This window comes from Ixodes scapularis, unplaced genomic scaffold, assembly GCF_016920785.2.
Source record: "Ixodes scapularis isolate PalLabHiFi unplaced genomic scaffold, ASM1692078v2 PGA_scaffold6__148_contigs__length_123643588, whole genome shotgun sequence".
Classification (NCBI taxonomy): domain Eukaryota; kingdom Metazoa; phylum Arthropoda; class Arachnida; order Ixodida; family Ixodidae; genus Ixodes; species Ixodes scapularis.
Window position 1 is genome coordinate 55,312,869 of NW_024609881.1, and position 18,809 is coordinate 55,331,677.

Genomic DNA, 18,809 nt, shown 5'->3' on the forward strand with positions numbered 1-18,809 from the left:
CACTCGCGGAGGCTTTCGACAAAAAAGCGCGGGAAAATACGCCCGGTGCGCCTCGCGCTGTCCGCACTCTACCGGAACTCAGGAACTGTTCACTTTCGAACGGGTCACAATTTTATTTTCGCTCACAAAATAGCAGGTTGCTTGGTCGAAAACGGTGACGACTGACGCTGTCTCCAAGTTTCGAATTCGGGACATACTATACACAGCTAGTTTCGTAACTAGCCTTGGATTTTTTTTTAAAGTTTTGGTGCGGGTAATAGGCTAGAATATACGGTATTCTTTTTTTCTTTTTTATTAATTCTTAATTCTTTTTTCCTTTTGTCCACGATTAAAAATTCTCCTCGCTGAGAACGAACACTTACGACCAGGTTTTCAGTTTCTTCACAAACTCTAAACGTAAAGAAAAAAAACGAGAAAAATACCAACAGATACTGTAAACCTAAAAAAAAAAAGAAAAAGAAGAGGGCGGCCGCCACCGGCGAGAGTTCCGCTCACCTGACCTATAATGCTCCAATCACGTGGCCCTCTCCCCCTTCCACCCCCAGGCCCGGTGTTTGAAAAAGGAGGAGGAAGACGAGGCAGATCGCGGCTCACGAGAGGGAGAGGTTGGAGCCCCAGGCCGATTTGGGGTTTCTTATTTTATTCTTTCTTTTTTCTTTATTTGCTAGATTGTTGCTCCTATCCGCGTCCGGCGGCCATCATCATCATCATCATCCGCAGGAACCGTCGTCCCAGCCTCGGCGCCAGCGCTCGTCGACTCGGCTGCAGTCGAAGAGGGGCTTGCCCAGCTTGGCGTTGACCAGGTTGTGCTGGGCGCACAGCCACTGGGCAAGCTCAGAGCGGCTTGACGTCTGCGGAGGGCTCGCTTCAAGGCTGCGAGCAAAAGAGGGCGCATAACCTTTGAGAGGACGCGGTGGCACCAAGGAACACCGCTGGTTTACTCCAGTATGTGGTGAATTAGGATACATGTGGGCGAATAGGAGAATAGATTGACGTCATTTCATCGAGACGTATACATGGTTACAACGACAAAAGCATCGTTTCTTCGTCCGACAACCAAATCTTGTAAGGACAACTTCGTGCCACGCACGAATAATGCGCGAAACGTTAGTTTGCTTAATTTTTTTTTGACAACGAGCGTAAAATTGAGATAAATCGCCAACATTTTTTCTAAAAAAAAAAAGAAAAGAAAAATCATGCGATTGCTTTTTTAAAATTTCTCACGTGAAGCCGAACTAGGTATAAGCTAAATATATTTTGGAATCTTTTAAGTGATTAAAATGGGCTAGCTCAATTATTTTCGAATATTCTGCTGAGATTGCTCTTCCGTGTGATGCCAGAGTTCATATCATGTAATAGTTTTTTTATAGTTGATTTTGCTGGAGTAGACTAACACGAAACGATACATGTTTACAGTCAAGGATAGGGTAAGTGTTCAGGGCGAGGGAAACGAAGGCTGGGGAGGAGGAAGCAGGCGGAGTAGTGGAGGGAGGGGGATGTCTCCTCTCCTCGCATGCAATCCATCTGCTTCCTCCTCCCCAGCCTTCCTTTCTCTCGCCCTGAATTATTAACCTGTCATCGACTATACCATTTTAAAACACTCTCGACCTTGAATATATATATATATATATATATATATATATATATATATATATATATATTTATTTATTTATTTATACAGGGTGTCACAAAGAAATATTTACAGGGTTATTTTTCACCGCAAAAACAAACTAGGCATCGCCGACCGCTCATTCTCCGCCCAAAAGTAGCGCTAGAGGTCACAACCAGATGCCAAAGTTTCAGCCCGATTCGACAACTTAATCAAAAGTTATAAGTGATTTTCTGAAAATTTCAATGGGAAAATGGAGCCCATCTTTGCCCGTTTTCGGTTTCTGGTACACATAGAGCCCCATGTATTCAAAAACTCCGTCAACCGCTGTTTTTTTTTTTTTTTTATGGTATTGTACTGAGCCTTCACTTCGCAACACGCACGCGCCGCTGGGAAATTCGAGACATGCCACATGCCTTCGGATCCCGAGCAAGTGCATCGAGTTTGGGCCCTGCGCCTCATGTACCTTGAACTGCATTGTTGCGGTGCAGGTACTATAGTAAAACAAGACCCGTGGCATGTCTCAAATTACCAGCGGTCAACATCTTTCTTTTTGTAAAAATAAAAAGTAGAACAAGGCATGTGCGTCTCGAATTACCAGCAGCCAACTTCAAAACATATTTCATTACTTCGATAAAATTAGCTCAGAGTTACAAGATAAGAGGCGGATGTAACGAATTCGCTATTCCGCATATTGCTTACTTCAAAACCCGACACTAACTTTTCGCCATCTGGATTATGAAACTGGAAATCTAATTAAGACTGTTACTGAAAGCCTAAAATCCACATTGCAGGAGAAAAGGAATCATTTCTGAAAACCTGAATTCCAGATAGTATCCAACAAGATTTCCTGTTCCACAACCCAGATTGCTGAATAAGTGTTTAGTGGGTTTGGGGGTTGGGTATATTTTATAATGAGTGAAAAGAAACGTATGGCTTCAAAGCGAAACTTGAAAGCGCGAAGCGAGCGATGGGGGAAGGCGGATGATAATCGAATCATCCGCGTTTCCCAACCGTTCGCTTTGTGCCTGCCGCACGAGCGGTAACTCTGGCGCGCCCCCAAGTTTCCCACCTGCTTCAGGTCGTTTTAAAATTGACTGATTTCGTGGTTTTCGACGACGCTCAGCAAGTTTCTCATTGAAACCATACGTTTATTTTCACTCGTTAAAATATAATTAACGAATTCTAGTTCATTACTCAACAAACTGTGGCGGCTGTATACGCTCATATAATGACCGCCGGACTCGACAAACACCTAGCGAAAAGACATTTAACTAGCACGTCTTTTTTTTTTTTTTAAATTCAGTTTAATGAAGAAATTTTACCCGGTTTACTAGCTAAGTGCAAACTACCCCTCAATTTCTTTTTCTTTTGCGGACGATACACTATGTGCGGGCTAGAGTCCGGAAAATACGCTAACTAAATCCATCATAAAAAATACGTAAAAAAAAAAAAAAAAAAAAAAAAAAAAAACGTAGACATGGTTTCGAAGTTGCACGGCCCAGGGAAGTGGTCAGCTCATAATGTACCGAGTATAATTGACTCCCAACAATAATCGATGATCCCTTTTTTAATTTATTTTTGCTTCACTTACGAACGAGGATATATTAAAAGGGTTTCGTAGTGACGAGAAAAACAAATTCTGACTCGAGCTATATTTTATCTTTCGACACGATTCGCCGTCGAAGCTCGATCGCCACTGGATGTTTCTCCACAGACTTTCGATCTGCTCTCGGAAGTGGCTTTCTTCGAGGTTCCCCAAAAATAACCCTGGACAGACTCGACCACTCCTTCCTTCGACCCAAATATCTTCCCAGCCAGCAACCTTTTACGGGTTTAGGGAAAAAGGTCGGGAGCCAAATCGGGGCAAATACACCGAAAGCAACTAAAGCGGACATCTCGTCCATCACACAAACCACACGGTGACCGCTGAAAACAAGATGGTGGAATGATCCGAGGACACACGTCTCAAGGATGTTCGACGCAAGTTTAGTCCGTGTACGTATATGTATGATGTCCGCAGACGGTATTTTAGTGCGACTAATGTCACAGGGTCCTCGTACAAGCAAAGAACACGCGTCAGACGGCGCGTGCAGACTGTCCTTTTGTACGGCGTATTAACGGCGCGACCGCGGTTACGGGAAAGGAGGAAACGGGAGAGCGCGGTGACGTCAGGGTGCCGCGCTCTGATTGGACGGATTAGTGGGTAGAGGCAAAGGCCGGCTGCCGTTGTCTCTCTATAGACCTTTTCTGTGTACTCTCGTCTCCAGCCACCTAATAGGCGTAGCCGGTATGGGCGACGAAAAAATAATCCAACGTTTCAACCTGCAAACAGTAAAAAAATAAAGGGGAAGCAAAACGACAAAATGTGACGTTTACGCTTATATCCTAAATGCCTTCTATTGGCGTGGCAAAGGCAAAACAATGTTTTCGCCCATACTGGAAGTGACGTCAATTCAAGATGGCGGCGCACTTGCAGAAAAGGTCTATACCTGCTGTCTCCCTCCAATCGGAGCGAGCAAGAGCGTCGTCTGCTCTCCGCAGTGTCGCGCGTATAGGCTCCTTGCACATGACGTCATTTCCGATACCCTCCAGAGAAGAGGGGGAGAAGGAGCTCCCCTCTTATCAGGACCCTCCCTTGTGCCTTCCGGATTTGCACAGGCGTCGCTATTCTCCTCCCAGAAGATTATAGAAGATTAACCCGTCACTCAAAATTCTTACAAAAGCAGCTTCCCTCTCCTCCTTTTACTTGGTGTGCAAATCTGTGCGATGTGACGTCAATGCAAGGAGCCTATACATGGGTTGCACGTGACGTCATTCAAAAGGCGCTACGATGACCACCAGAGAGGAGGGCAAGAAGATGCTCCGCTCTTATCAGGGCCCCCTTTTGTGGCTCCCGGATTGGCACAGTCGTTGCTATTCTCCCCACAGAAGATTATAAAAGATTAGCCCGTCACTCAAAATTCTTACAAAAGCAGCTTCCCTCTCCTCCTCTTACATGGAGGCCAAAAATATGCGACGTGACGTCAGTGCAACCCATGTATACAAATAGCGAGTAGAGATGACAGCAGCCAGCCTTTGCGCCTACCCACTAATCCGTCCAATCAGAGCTCAGCGCTCCCTCCTCCTCTCCCCGAGTTTCCCTCCGTAGACGGTGGATGCGGAAGGATATTTCGAACGTCGTATCGTCGTATATAACGACGATACCGGGTGCGATGGCGCTGCTATTAGCACCCAAACGTTTAGGTGGCGCCCCCTTATGGTTTCCGTCCGTGATGACGTCACGATGCGCCTCGCCGTGACGTCACGAGGTGCGACCTCGGCCACTTCATCGTCAGTTTGCGACGACACGTTCGACGGCGTGTTTAATTAAAAAAAAAAAAAAAAGCACGGTGGAAGTTGGGAGTCGCCGTGCGTTTCATAAACCAACACCGTCCGAGCTGACAGCATGTATGGTCCGGCAGCAGATCCTTTTGCTCGCGCGCACGTCGCGAACAGTCGGTGAAGGGGTGAGAACGGCAGGGCTTCTCGTTTTGGGTGCCCGGCGTCCTGCACGTGCTCGCCTGCTGCCTTCCGTCGTGCTCTGTGACAGCGCGAGCACCCTCGAAGCACAGGAGACGCCGATGGGTTAGACAGGGAGCTCGACGCCCTGGGACAACGGAAATACCTCCCTGACGTCCTCGTTCCGTCACTGACAGTACATCGACTCCGACTCTCCTCCCGTGACGCCACCACTATACGGTGGCGCCGCTGTCAGCATACTGCGCGCACCCGGCGTGGGAAAACGTCGGCTTGTTTGTAAACGGTGTGTAGTACAGTAGAATCCCGTTAATTTTAACCCACGGGGGACCAAAACTTTGCTTGAATAACGCAAAGTTTGAATTACCGGGTGTTTCCTTCCTAGAAACATATAGGACGGTTTGTTAGTTCGAATTATCCGAGAGTTTGAATTAACGATATTTCGCCGTATGACAAAAGTATAACCATCGCCGCTCAACAAGACGCATTTTTCTCGCGGTGTAATCAGGAGGATCAAAACGGACTTTGTGTTGTTTCGTTTTTCACTTTCAGTTTCTCCGTCATAATAACGGGAATGACGGTGTTGGCTTAGATGCATGCCCGATCGAGGTTGCTTAACATGACGCTCGTCGGAACCAGATGAATTACTCGACTGTTCGACTCGATGTTCGCAATCGATTCATATACGAAAGCCATCGATATACCGACATAAAAAACTTAAAAAAAAAAGCGATCGAATATTGGCAATCTTAAAATCTCATCTATTTAGTCTCATATATGATTTATTTTATTCATTTACAAGTATCACAACATCCTCTAATGGCGAATTCGCGTGGTTCCTTTTGCGCGCTCCGGAGCGCTCTTTTCAAAGACATCTAACAAACAATCTAACATACAAACACAGACAATGCATGAAACAACTTACAGATAATAGAGACATTATAATTGCTCAAGCAGATAAAGGAGGCGGCATATGTATAGTCAACACGGTTCATTACATTAGGGAAACAGACAGACAGGTGAATGATACTAAATAGTATAGAAAGCTAGATAGTGATCCCACACGTAATTTCGAAGAAAAAATTAAGAAAGAATGAAAACGTCTACTAGAAAATAAACGAATATGTAAGGAGATGTTTAAATATCTGTTACAAGAAAATCGTAGACCCGGTCATTTTTTTTATATGCTAATGAAAGTACACAAACCAAATCACCCAGGTAGACCCATTATTTCTGGAATAGGTAAAAACACAGAACACATTTCAGTTTATTGACGAACAAAATAAAGGTATTCCAGCTAACGCCGGTCATGGGTGAAATATTCTTTCCATCTTCTTAATTTATTTAATGGTGCGCAAAAAGATATTATTTCAAACAAAAGTATCACCAGTAACAATGGACGTAGTCTCGTTCTACACAAATCTACCACACGAGGACGGAATACAAACTGTTCTAGATAGCGTTGATGACACTCAACTAGCTGTGTTTTAAATATTTTCATGGATTTAACGTTGGAACTCTATAATTTCACGTTTATGAATAGCCACTACTTTACAGATTCATGGCGCAGCGATGGGATCACGTTTTTCTCCGTCTTATGCAAACACTTCCATGACGGCTTTAGAGGAACGTACCCTAAACTCATTCCCACGAAAAAAAACAAAAAAACTTTTTGTTGTTTTTGTGAACGTTTTCTCGACGTTATATTTATGATTTGGAATAAGGGAGAGGATAAACTGGAATTTATAAATTTCGCAAACTGTTTCAACCCACATATTAAATTTACATACAACTATTCTGGGTGTTAAACTGAGGATTGAAGAAAACAATTTAAAAACGACTTTATATAGAAAGCCTACAGATAGACTTCAGTTCTTACATTATAAAAGTTGCAATCCCATACAAAACAAAAAAGGTATACCGTACAGTCAAATGCTAAGATTAAGACGTTTGTGTTCAGATGAGGAGGATTTCGAAGAAAAAACCATAACACTAAAAAGTCAATAAGTCAATATAAAAATGCCGTGCTATTCCTCGGGTTATACAAAAACCAGAGAGATAATGATAAATTACGGCTCATTCTATCATATCAGTCAGAGTTACCAAGCACTAAGAATATCCTTCGTCGACACATGAATATTTTACACTTGGACACAACTTTAAAAACCATATTTCCACAGCCGCCTGGTATCGCTTTTAAACGACCACGTAATTTTATGGATACGTTTGGACAATCTAGAGACTCGATTAAACGTACGTAGCACGGCACCCCGTGCTACGCTGTAATTTACGTTTACATTTACTGCATGCTGACCCCATTCGCAGTCCAGTAAACAACTTTAATTGTAAAATAAACGACACGTTTCGTTGTATTTCAGGAAATGTTGCTTATGTGGTTCAATGTAATAAATGCCTAATTCAATATATAGGGGAAACTGGAACAAGTGAACGACAAAGTATGATTCGACATAAACGTCACATTCGAAAACTTGTCCCCGGACCAGTTTCTCGTCACTTTCCCTCTAAGGAACATAATGGAGCTTCTCATTTTAGATTTTATTATACTTCAAGGTGGCTTTAGAGCCACAAGAGACCGAAAAAATAAGGAATCACAATTGATTCATAAATTTAATACTATGGAAACGAAGGGTCTGAACATTTCTAAATAAACATAACCGTCTTTTTTCCTCGGTATTCATTATATATCTTCTACTCGGTGCCGCAGTGTTCTTTTCTTATATCTTTGGTTTTCGCTTGATCATTTAATACGGCACGAGCGATTACGAGCACAAAACTGGTTTTACTTAAAATAACTCCTTTTTTTTTACAATTTAATCATGTATTTTGCTTTTTTAATTCTATAGTATGAAACCATTAAGACAGATATTTATTTATTAAATATTTTTCACGTCGTGAGCATATTTTCTTAAGACTTCTTTTTCTTCACATGACGATTATACACCGATGAAAGAAAACAAAGTAGTTCATTGAGGTTTTCAATGAACGGGCAATATATATATATATATATATATATATATACTGTAAACGACTTAATATTCGCGAAAACCTAAATTTCGCGAAAAATAGGTCCCGCGGACAATTTCGGTAAATTGTAAGTATACATTGGAATCTCTATTGAGATCCCACCTCGTCGCGAAAATTAGAACCCGCGGAATATTCTAAAAACTTCAGCTTTGTCCTAAATCGCTCTTCCCGACCCTTTCCAATTATATTTCCTTCGTTCTGTGCCTGCGCACTCAAACGTAATTGAAAGGAATCCTCTAGATCCGAGAAAGAAACCAAGCAAGAGCGCTGCAACCATCGTCCCAACTAAAAAAAGAAAAAAAAGAAACTATGCAAGTTGTTCGATTTCCTTGTTGAAGGACTGGTCCCTACTTTCCTAGTTGAAGGACCGGTCCAAGGATACTTCAGATGCGACCTGGGTGAACGCGGTCCACGGAGTCTGCCCGTCCTACTTCTTTTAAAATTACAAAAAAAAAACAAAAGAAAAAAAAAACACTAGTTTTTTGTGTTTAGAGCGCGTAAAGTCGGTCTGCCTTTGAAATATGCCGACGCCGGTTGACGCAATAGACGAGAAATAGGACCGGAGGAGCGCGAGTGCAAGGCCGGGGTACTTCACCGTGCATCACGCAGCAGTGATACATGTATACGACCGCAGGCCGGTACGATGTCCGTCCGGATCGAAACGGGGTGTGGGGATCGAACTCGCAGAAATCAAAAGCCCTGGGCGCTCGCTTCGTGACGTCACGGGAGCTATAGTTCAGCGCGCGGAAAAGCGACCGAAAGAGTCGAGAAAGGTTTGAAGATTAGTTTTCACGTGCTCGGTTCGTCTGAGAATGTGGATATGTGCCGTGAAAAGGGAACAGCGGACGCCGCCGGACCACTATTGCTTAGTCGGGTACACTTTGGGTTGAATTCATGGATACTTGCGGTCATCAGATTTATTTGCTTTGTTCCAACATGAACGCCGGAAAACCGTCAAGTTGTGCGGACTACCTGCGGACAACGTTCAGTGCGTCTTTAAGTTCAAACGGCCACCTGACCATTCGAATCGTCGTCTGCTCTTTCAAACGCTTCTGCTTGTCGTCTGCTCTTTTAGACGACACCGGCCCGTCGACCAAATAATGGCCCGGTACTTACGATAAGAAGTAAGTGCAGGCCTTAAAAGAGATAAGTTTGAAGGTTGGTAAGCAGGCTCTATGTAAACAGTAGATACAAGGATGTATTGATAATTGTTACCAGTGGCCATCACCGACTTGTTATGCCTCAATCACTCGGCCCGATTCTGCTTTCAATTTTCAGTATCGGCGTCGACCATCTTATCTACGGTTCACGCTTTTGCAGCCCGAGCGATGTCGTGACTGAAAATTGCGAGCGAAATCTCATCATGCGCATCAGGCTTTAGCGTACATTCTGCGACGTCCACGCGGAGTCAAACGTCGCATGTCACATTATTCACGCGAAGTTTTGCGGTGTAACGAGCCTCGGTAATTTCGCTGACGCCGCTCAAGATAGTCAGGCATTGCCAGGAAGACGTAGAATCAATAATTCGAACGCGAAAAAGGGCAGGGGGACTCACACCGACGCCGACGATATCGCATTTCAATGGTGAACTACTTGCCCACACTCCATCGCACATGCGCGGCGCCAGTGGCGTCCGCTAGGGGCGCTACGGTTTCTTTGTAAACATGAGTTGGTGTATAAGTGACCAATCGTGATATAAGACGCCAATCGTGACTTTTTCTTTTTTAAAAAAAATAGAACGCGTGTGCATAGCTTTGACAGGCGTTGAGGATGTGCGAGAGCGGAGATTCCGAAAACTCCTTTCACGATGTACCGCTTTGAGAAGGAGGGGCTTTGGCGATACTTAAAAAAATGATTTTCCGCAGCCCCCATGCCCCAAACAAAGGGGGAAAAAATCTCGATATTTGTGATTTTGGAGGACGATTTAAGTGTTTTTACTCGTATACAGAACCGCTTCAATTTCCCATTATCGGGTCTTTTTATCGGTTTCCAAATTCGCAATTTGAGCGTAGTAGTCGAGCAACATTGTCCATAAAGTCAATTTTGTTTTTTTTCCCAAAATTTGAAAATTCAGCGAACCGGGCAAACCCGAAGGTCGACAAACGTTCGCGTTAGCCGTACCTGTGACTATCATACTAAACACATCCAAATAAACAAGAAAAGAAAAGGGCAGGCACAAAGTACGACACAGCGCGGCCACGCTTATCGCCCGACAGATGGTTGGAACTCTGCGGCGGTTGAACAATGTCCCCGCGATAAGCCTTCAACCAAGAAAGCCAACGAGGTTCGTTCGGTTAACCACGGAGTGCACGCTCGGAGTACCGGCACTCGATGCAATTTCCTCGCGGGTGCACCGTCGTTTCGGTGCTATATATATATATATATATATATATATATATATATATATATATATATATATATATATATATATATATATATATATATATATATATAAACAGCCGACATTTATATACATAACACAAAACAAGCGCAGTTGCAAGCTGGTTGCGGATACAGTAACACGAGAATAGTCACGCGTTATACCTTTGAGCTAAAACACGGCGGTCTTCAAACCCGAAACAAAAATTGTAATGCGTGTTTTTTCTACATATTATTCGTTGGGCATTGTCACGACCAGCATCATTATTCTTAGTCCGCCGTTTCGTGTCTGGGTAATTACAAGCGTTAAAATTCCCTCGAGTTCCCCACGTATCGTGTGCTTAGTTCCCCATGTCGTATGCAAATTGTCATCATCAGTTCTACCATTTTCTCTAGTCTTCTACCGTGTTCGAACGTGCCTAAGTTCCCATGTGCTTTACACCATACATCCTATGCGCTTTACACCCGCGGGCCGGGGTCTGGCGACCCCTGCGCTACCGCGTGCTCTTCAAGCGGAGCAGTAGAAGCTCCTAAAACGGAAAACTACATGCTCCTCAAGCAGAGCAGGCGTGGTTAGTCTGTAGCGCGGCCAAGCGCTCTGTTGGTCATTTTTCGGTGTGCTGAGCACCACACACGTTTCCACTGTTTACAAAAAGCACAGTCCACACGCGCTACGGCACGGCTCGCTCGCAACTGTGGCCAGCCAGAAAGTGAGCGTGCATAACACACAAACGCAGCGATGAACGCGCCTTCATACACTTGTATGGAAAGGTGCACACCTATTGGGTATACGTTCGCGACCAAAAACGTCGCTGTGGTCGGCCTTTCACGATTGGGCGAATGCTGACACGACGTCAGCAAAGGATTTCTCATCGACGCAAATAAGAGTAACGGAAGAACTTTAATGTTGACGCTGTTGGGCAGTGAATTCGATTCAAAGCGCCATGATTTCAAGCTTCCACCACGCTCATTACAAAACCCCTCGAAATTGTTGTTCGCGAAGTAATGACGTCAGGAGAGGGTACCGCAGGAGGGCGCCACCGAAACTTCTCGCCGCTAATACTCTGTGTCAAGTATTTTGTGCTACGTTGCCAAAACTATAGGGAGTATTCACTGGCGGCCATAGCTGTGTGCGCGAATGCTGAGCGCGTGCTGACGGCGAGCTTCCACAGTGCTTTTGCAACGTGCATTCCGCACCATCAAGAGTGCCGGTCTTAGCAGCCTATTTATGCGAGCTCGTTCTGAGCATGCGCTCTAAACAGCACCCACAAATATGGCGTCTAGTGAATACTCCCTATAGCTTAGCTTTCACAGTGCTCCTTCCCGAGCGTGTGTTAATGAGGCGCAAAAGACAAAGCCACGCGCTCTCGCAGCGATGCGGGACTGCTGCACAGTGGAAGCTATTGGGCAGGAGATTGAACTATAGCGGGCGCTTTATCGAGCTTGTTATTGTCCCCCAGTCCGATGTTTACTAACACAGCATAACCAAGAAATTGAACCTCACCTAGCACCACAGCCTCCTCTATAATCACAAAGCCTGACATTTCGACGACGGAGCCGTATAAGGGCGCGGTCGCAAAATTGGAGCGCGAGGATCTGGGTTGCTAAACTCGTCGAGCACAACTTTGTGCCCGAAGTTTGCGAAACGCGCTAATTGGACTCTCGCGATGCTGACGTCGCGCCGATTGAGGTGTCAATCATTAGAACGCTCATTTTCTTGAGAGCGGCAGAATGTAGCAAAGTTCATCGGGGCGCGCGTGCAGCGCATGAGGGGTGCGAGGAGCCCGCTGATTGAACGGCTTCGCCGATGACGTAGCGCCCGTTTGTCCCTACATCCCTACGCCAAGCTAAAATTAATGCATTGCAGATTGTCTTTAGGTGACCTGTTGACGCCCCAAATCCCTCCAAAGTTTGTGAGAAAAAAGTGATTAGAAACCTCGTTTGTCGAAGTTGTCGCCGACGTCAAAGTGGCGTTTCGGAACTTTGCGAGATCCGTGGTTTGAGCTCGAAATCCACTTCGGATCGAGGTGAAGTTAAACTTTGTCAACATGGCGGTGCCGTACGCTGCGGCCGAGCTTATCTTCCGCCACCGTCGGCGTCGCTACCGAGACCAAGTCCTCGTCGGAGAGTTGAAAGGCGTCCGTCCACCTTTCAACTCCCCGACGACGACTTTCGGCGGCAGTACCGGCTATCGAAAGCCGTTGTGCTTTGACTCTGCGACAAGCTTCGTTCGGCGCCCGGACTTCGAGGCGGCGGACAATCGCGTCTACCATGACCGTGGAACCACAAGTTCCCTGCGCGCTCCGGTTCTTCGGAACCGGTAGCTTTCAAGGCATGGTGGCGACTGACGACAACCTGTCAGTCTCCCACATGACTGTGAGCCGGGCTGTCAGAGCTTTTGCGGCTGCCATCGTTTTTTTCTGTAATATCCGAAGAGATACTACTAAGCTGGTACACAATTCAGGATGTTGGAAAACAAACAATAACCTAAGTAATTCTTGGGTAGGGTCGAGTCTCCCGGCAGCCGGCAGAATTATTTCCTCGAAACTCTACTGGCAATCGTCACTCACTGGCGGTCAAATCAGTTCATCGAACGACGTGTCATCGACAGATCATTTCATCGGCACGCGATGTAATCACATGAAGGAGATTTTCTTCAGTTAGAGGTATATACACATTAAACATTTTCACACCTTTATACATGTAAGTGAGGTGTCCCATAACTAGCACCCTTATAAGTATAGCGAAAGACCTTATAAAAAAAAAAGAAGTAAACCTCGCATCCTTAAAAATATGTGCCTTTTAATCACGTTTCTTACAACGTGTGATAATGCACTACACTTTTTTATAAAGATGCAAAACTACAATACTCCTTCTCGTAAAGGTGTAATTACCACAGCACACTTCTTTTTTTGGGGTGCGTACACAGTGGCCCGGGACCCAATAAAATGACTGAACAAATAAATTACACAAACAAGTCACCGAAACAGCACGTCGCTACTTGGCCAGTGTCGAGGTAATTTCGGCCGAAAACCGGCTCCAATATTGGCCGGATGTACGGTTTTGCGCCTCGTCCCGCCATCCGGCAGGTACGGCCGTACCGATGCAAATAAACGATATATGTCTAATAGCACTGGCACCACTGATATCTCAGTAGGCTGGATCGCGGATAGGGGCCTGTATTGCTGGGGTCGAGCGGCACCGCCGGCAGTCATCGCTTGACACGAGCTAATGCATGCTACAGGAGAAACGGCAAAACTCAATTTTATTACGTTATTAGGTTGTTCTCGACCATTAAACTTCTATCGTGTTTTCCGCAAATAACAGTTAATATTGTGGGCAAGAATATTAAACGCGTTAGAATACCAACATTTTTTTAAATAAATGTTGTGTGGTTGAGGGTCGAGGGCGACTTTGTTGGGTGTTAGCTGTGATGTGTTTAATGAGACAAGGGTTACCGAGAGTTAATGTGGAGCCATACGTGACCTCGGAGTCATCAGAGCTCAGCAAACGATACGTTAGAAGTCCTTTACTGGGGACATTCGCATCGTTTTAACCGCTTGTATACAGTGCGCCGCAATATGAAAGACACACTGGGAGTGCAGGGCCGAAGCGGTGGCTGGCGGGGGCGCTGCGAGCGCTCCAGGCAGCTCCATTATGCTTCGAGGGGAGGACGCTCGGCTGTCAGAGATATCTACAGACGGCGTAAGTTTCCGAAACCAGCTGACCAGACAACAGCTTTCACTTGAGACAATTGATGGCATTGTACGCGCAAGAGCTTGCTTCGTTTTAAGCATGGTATAATGAGTGAACCACTGAAAGGATACGGCTTAAATCTAGTTCGTTGGAATACCTAGCAATACGTGTCGCAATACTTTTTATTTCCCTGGTGGGGGCGTTGAGAACGAGAGATTTCTCAAACAAAATACGACGGGACAAGATAGCTGTCGTTCAAATATGACTTTGCTCAAGCCTCGGGCAACGTCTCATTGTTTAGCTTTCCCGGACGCTGAGTGAATGCGTCACAGGTTTCTGCTGTGGGAGCTTTGTCGACAAATGTTCCACTTTTCACCCGCACACGGATGATGTGAGATCTCGCGGCCTCTGTCTTTGACCTCAGCCTTTAATTACGCACTGGTAGGTTTCAGCGTCTGTACGGCAACATAGCGACTAAAATTTTGCAACTAAAGCACGGGTCGTCGATTCCTCCCTTCGTGAAATATCAGACGCTTACAATTCATGCTCGCGTTTGAGTATGTGGCCAGCGGGACGCGATTTCGAGCAGAAAATCTACTTTTTCTTTCGGTTCCGCTGTGCGAATGCCTCATCGTAGCAGACGAACTTCCGTCGTCTGCTCTCGCTCCTCGTCTGAGCGAGGCATGACGGGATCGAATTTCGGCCCAACGGCGTTACAGAGCCCAAAGACAACGCGCAGCGAGCGGCGTGAACGCTCGCCTCCCCGCGCTGTCTCGTGCTCTCGTGCACCGCCGCGGGGTATTTCGTCAAAAGTTGCGAAGTTGAGCGCGCGCAGGGAGGAGGAAACTTTGCGGCGTTCTTTTGGTCACTCCCCCGCTATGCCAGAAAGCAAAGAATGTTTTGTTCCACGAGTTTAGCGACCCTGGTGGCACGGAGCATTTCTCGGGGAAGCTGGTAGTGAGCGCACACCTTATGCAGCGGCGAGGACGCGCAAGCAACGCGAGGAGGACGAGCGAACATTTCATCGCTTGGGAGAAGTGTGTTTCGGCGTCTCGCCGCAGCGGGGCGCACGCTACACGACTCTCCTCTCATCCGTTGTCTGCCGCTCTACCTGTTCACTTAGGCGGCCGCGTCTCATGCCGATCTATGCTAGCACGGTCTGGGCACGATCACTTAGCTCAGGCCGGTAATTTAGTCCCACGAGAAGCGGCCTTCAAATCGTCATCTTCCGTTTCTCGCATCAAAAACAAACGAGGAAATACGGCTTGCCGTCCCCGCAGCTGAAGCGTAGCGCTAGAGGCGTGGCTGTTCGATCTTCTCCCCGATACACGCTAGCCTCGACAAGGTTGCACGAAATAGTTGACGCAGAGTATGGGACCAGTAACGGTTGCTTCCCGAAGAAAGGTGTAGATGTCATGACCGCAGTTGACCGGAATGAAGCCAGCTTCCTTCTTCTTTCAAAATACCTTTTGCAGTTTCGCCAGGGAACATCCTCCCCGCGCGAGCAAGCGCCGCAGAAATAGACATACCGATAGTTAAAATTACGGTGTTTGGAACGCGCCTTCGACTGGTGCTTTTAGCGTCCTGTCCTGCCCAAACGTCGAAAGTGGTCCCCAACTGGCAACGAATGACGTCACAAAAGCCGCAGCGCACCCGCAGAAAAAAGGGTGTAGTATTACACCCTTTTATCCAATATAACACACTCCAAAACTTCATTTCAACGTACAGCGCCTTATAGTCGAACAGACGGCCCCAATTTTTACAGAAAAAACTTGATAACAATGCGGAAAAAAAAATTAAGGTTTTGCAAAAAAAAAAAAAAAAAAAAAAAATATATATATATATATACATATATTACTTATTTTTTTTGTGGTCTGCAACGCGCTTATTACTTATTTTCATAAGTCGTACCACTCGGCTACCAAACCGCTCGTGAAAGTTGCTACCAATTCGGTTCAACGGCAGCGCGCTGTACATACGTCCAACTGAAGTTTTGGCGGTGTACTATATGGGACAGCGGGTGTAAGACACGTTTTTTTTTATTTCTGAGAGTGTTTCATGCTGTCGGATGTCGCGATCTTGACGGTTTATGCTAAAAATCCCCCCCCCCCCCCCCCCCAAAAAAAAAAAAAAAAAAAAGAATTGCGGGCGATTGCGAGTGTTGCTGTCGTCGCGGCGTTTCAACTCCTGACCGCCGAAGCTTCCGTGGCCTGTCAAACTGTAGAGCGACCTGCGGCGGAAAAGCTATTCGAGAGTTTTAGTGGATCGTTTTGGCTCTCCCGCTACGCTATACACGAAAGGGCTGTTTATACTCCGTCGTAACGTCAAGGAACGCACGCGCTAGTTCACGCTCGTTGACGCTGTCTGCGGGTGCCTATACTCCAACGTCAAGTTGAACGCGGCGCCGCGCTGAGCAGCTCGACGCGCGAAAGCGCAGCTTACGACGGACTTGGACACGCTCTACGTTCAACGTTGGACGACGACGGCGACGGCGCGGGCTATCCCAGAAGCCTTCGCGCGAGTGCCCCATTAGGAATTGGGAATCTGGTTGTGGCGTCGGGGCCAGTCGGAGTGTGCGAGATGCTCAATTCTGGGATCTGAGCCTGTCGTTCTTGCCGTGTGTCGTGTGCTGTTGTCGTGGTCCCCTGTTGGTGTGCGTACTTCACGTTCGTGCGCTTGACCGGGCGAATGTGTGCGTGAAGTGGACCGCTCCGAGGATGTGCTACAGCGAGCCAATGGTGGTTGGGGTGCCGCCAAAAGCTGGAAGCTCGATGACGCGCCAAAGGTAGGGTTAATAAGAATTAAGGATGACCTAATGTGTCTGCTATTTATAATCATGTGCTAGTCGCACTCACCAGCAGTCATTCCCGATCGGAAAAAAAGCGTCGTCGAATGTACGGGAACGGCGGACAGAGTGAAACCTCTGAACTATTTAGACGGCCAGAAATTTTCAGCTGGGCTGTCTCAGCTTGCAAACGATAGTAGCGGTACGCGATGACAATTGAACTGAATCCTGTATTGTTTGTATAGGCTTCGTAAAGTGCGTTACAATTTCGAACGCGATCATTGCGAAATTTAGGCATCGTCCGCTCTCTTCGGTGTCCGTTTCTTAAGCCAGAGTGAAAGTCTACTACGATGATAACACACCGCCTATCTGTCAGAAAAAGGTATCTGTGGAATATCGAGTGCATCGAAGCATTCTGCCGGAATCGCCGGAGTTGCTTGGCACGACGCCGGCGAACCTGCGAAGCAGCTAAAGGCCCGTTCAAACATTTGCGTTCGGAGCGACCACTATGCTTACGAACGAATGCAACCGCTGCGACTTCAACGACAACTGTGCACGACGTGTACACACAGATGCAACCGCATGCAACCACACGAATCAACAGCCAATTAGAAACGAGCTACGCTTACAAACATGGCGGACGGTTTCGTGCCCGACGCGGGGTAGCGGGGTCCTCATCGAAGCAGCCCGAGGTTTCGGCTACGGCGAACAGTCACGAAGATCTGCTGTGCCCTACAATAGCTTTGTAAAGGCTGGTTCAGACATCTAAAACGAACCCGTTATCCGCGACTGCGTCCGTTGTGACCGGAATGATCGCTCTGCGCCGCGCAACACTGCAACAAACGCAGCGGGTCGGCAGCACGGCGACCGCCTCTCCGTTGCCGTCAGCTGTTTCAGCGGTGCCTCCAAAAAGAAGGGGACGCGCTGCCACTCACTTGCGTAACAGAAAATAGACAGACCGTCTTCTATGACCTCAAGCTTTATTACTTTTTTTTTTTTTTTTCGGGATACTCTTGCAGGGTAGTGCATTAAAAAAAGAAAAAAAAAAAAGATGCAGCACGCCGTCTTGCACGATCACGACTTTAATACACGACTTTGCCAACAATACAAATCTTGACACACGCCTTTTCTACGATTATAAAAGACGGTGTAATCTTAGCAACGATATAGCAACGTAGAAATATAATTTGACTGTCGATGCGAGCGTTCAGGATTGCTAACACTAATCACTTTTTCCGGGCGATGAAAACGCGTGAAAATTCGATTGCTTTATACGGTACGCACCAGTAATACCTTGAACTTGAGGACACGCAAGGAATGCGCCAAAAAACAAATCCGGGTGATGTTCGAGGACACAAATGCTAAGAAAGCACCACTGTAGTCGAAGTAAACAAACACGACGGCACGGGCGTTTCTGCTGTCTTGAGAGTGCCGGCACGAGATCGCCGCACGAGTAGGTGGATCTTCCCTTCTAGTGCGTGCTGGGTTATCATAGCCACACATGACGAAAATTCACAGTCAAGGATAGCGCTTTTACGGGGAACGATGAGCTTCCACCACGCCGTCCACGTCGACGATCACCACCGACGCCATGTTTGCAGATCGAAGGAGCCCGGGACGACCGGCATGCAAAGCGCGCGACCGAGCTCTCTTCGACCTGCGATTGGTCTGTCGCTCCCGTCGTTCCCGAACGTAACGAAAAAATTCAGCCCGGCTCAACTCCTTGCGTTGCGAACGAACACGAACGAAACGACCGTTTGGCGCTTCGTTGCTATA

At 46.5% G+C, this 18,809-nt stretch overlaps 1 protein-coding gene across 1 annotated transcript in view; it reads right to left on the reverse strand.

Moving 5' to 3' along the window:
• Positions 1–98: 98 nt before the first annotated feature.
• Positions 99–18,809, reverse strand: part of LOC115311830 (FAD-linked sulfhydryl oxidase ALR) — a 105,256-nt gene continuing 86,545 nt past the window's right edge. The window contains exon 3 of the mRNA XM_040205929.3: positions 99–873. Within this exon, the coding sequence (XP_040061863.3) occupies positions 711–873 (163 nt within the window). The 3' untranslated portion in view covers positions 99–710. The remainder of the gene's footprint in view (positions 874–18,809) is intronic.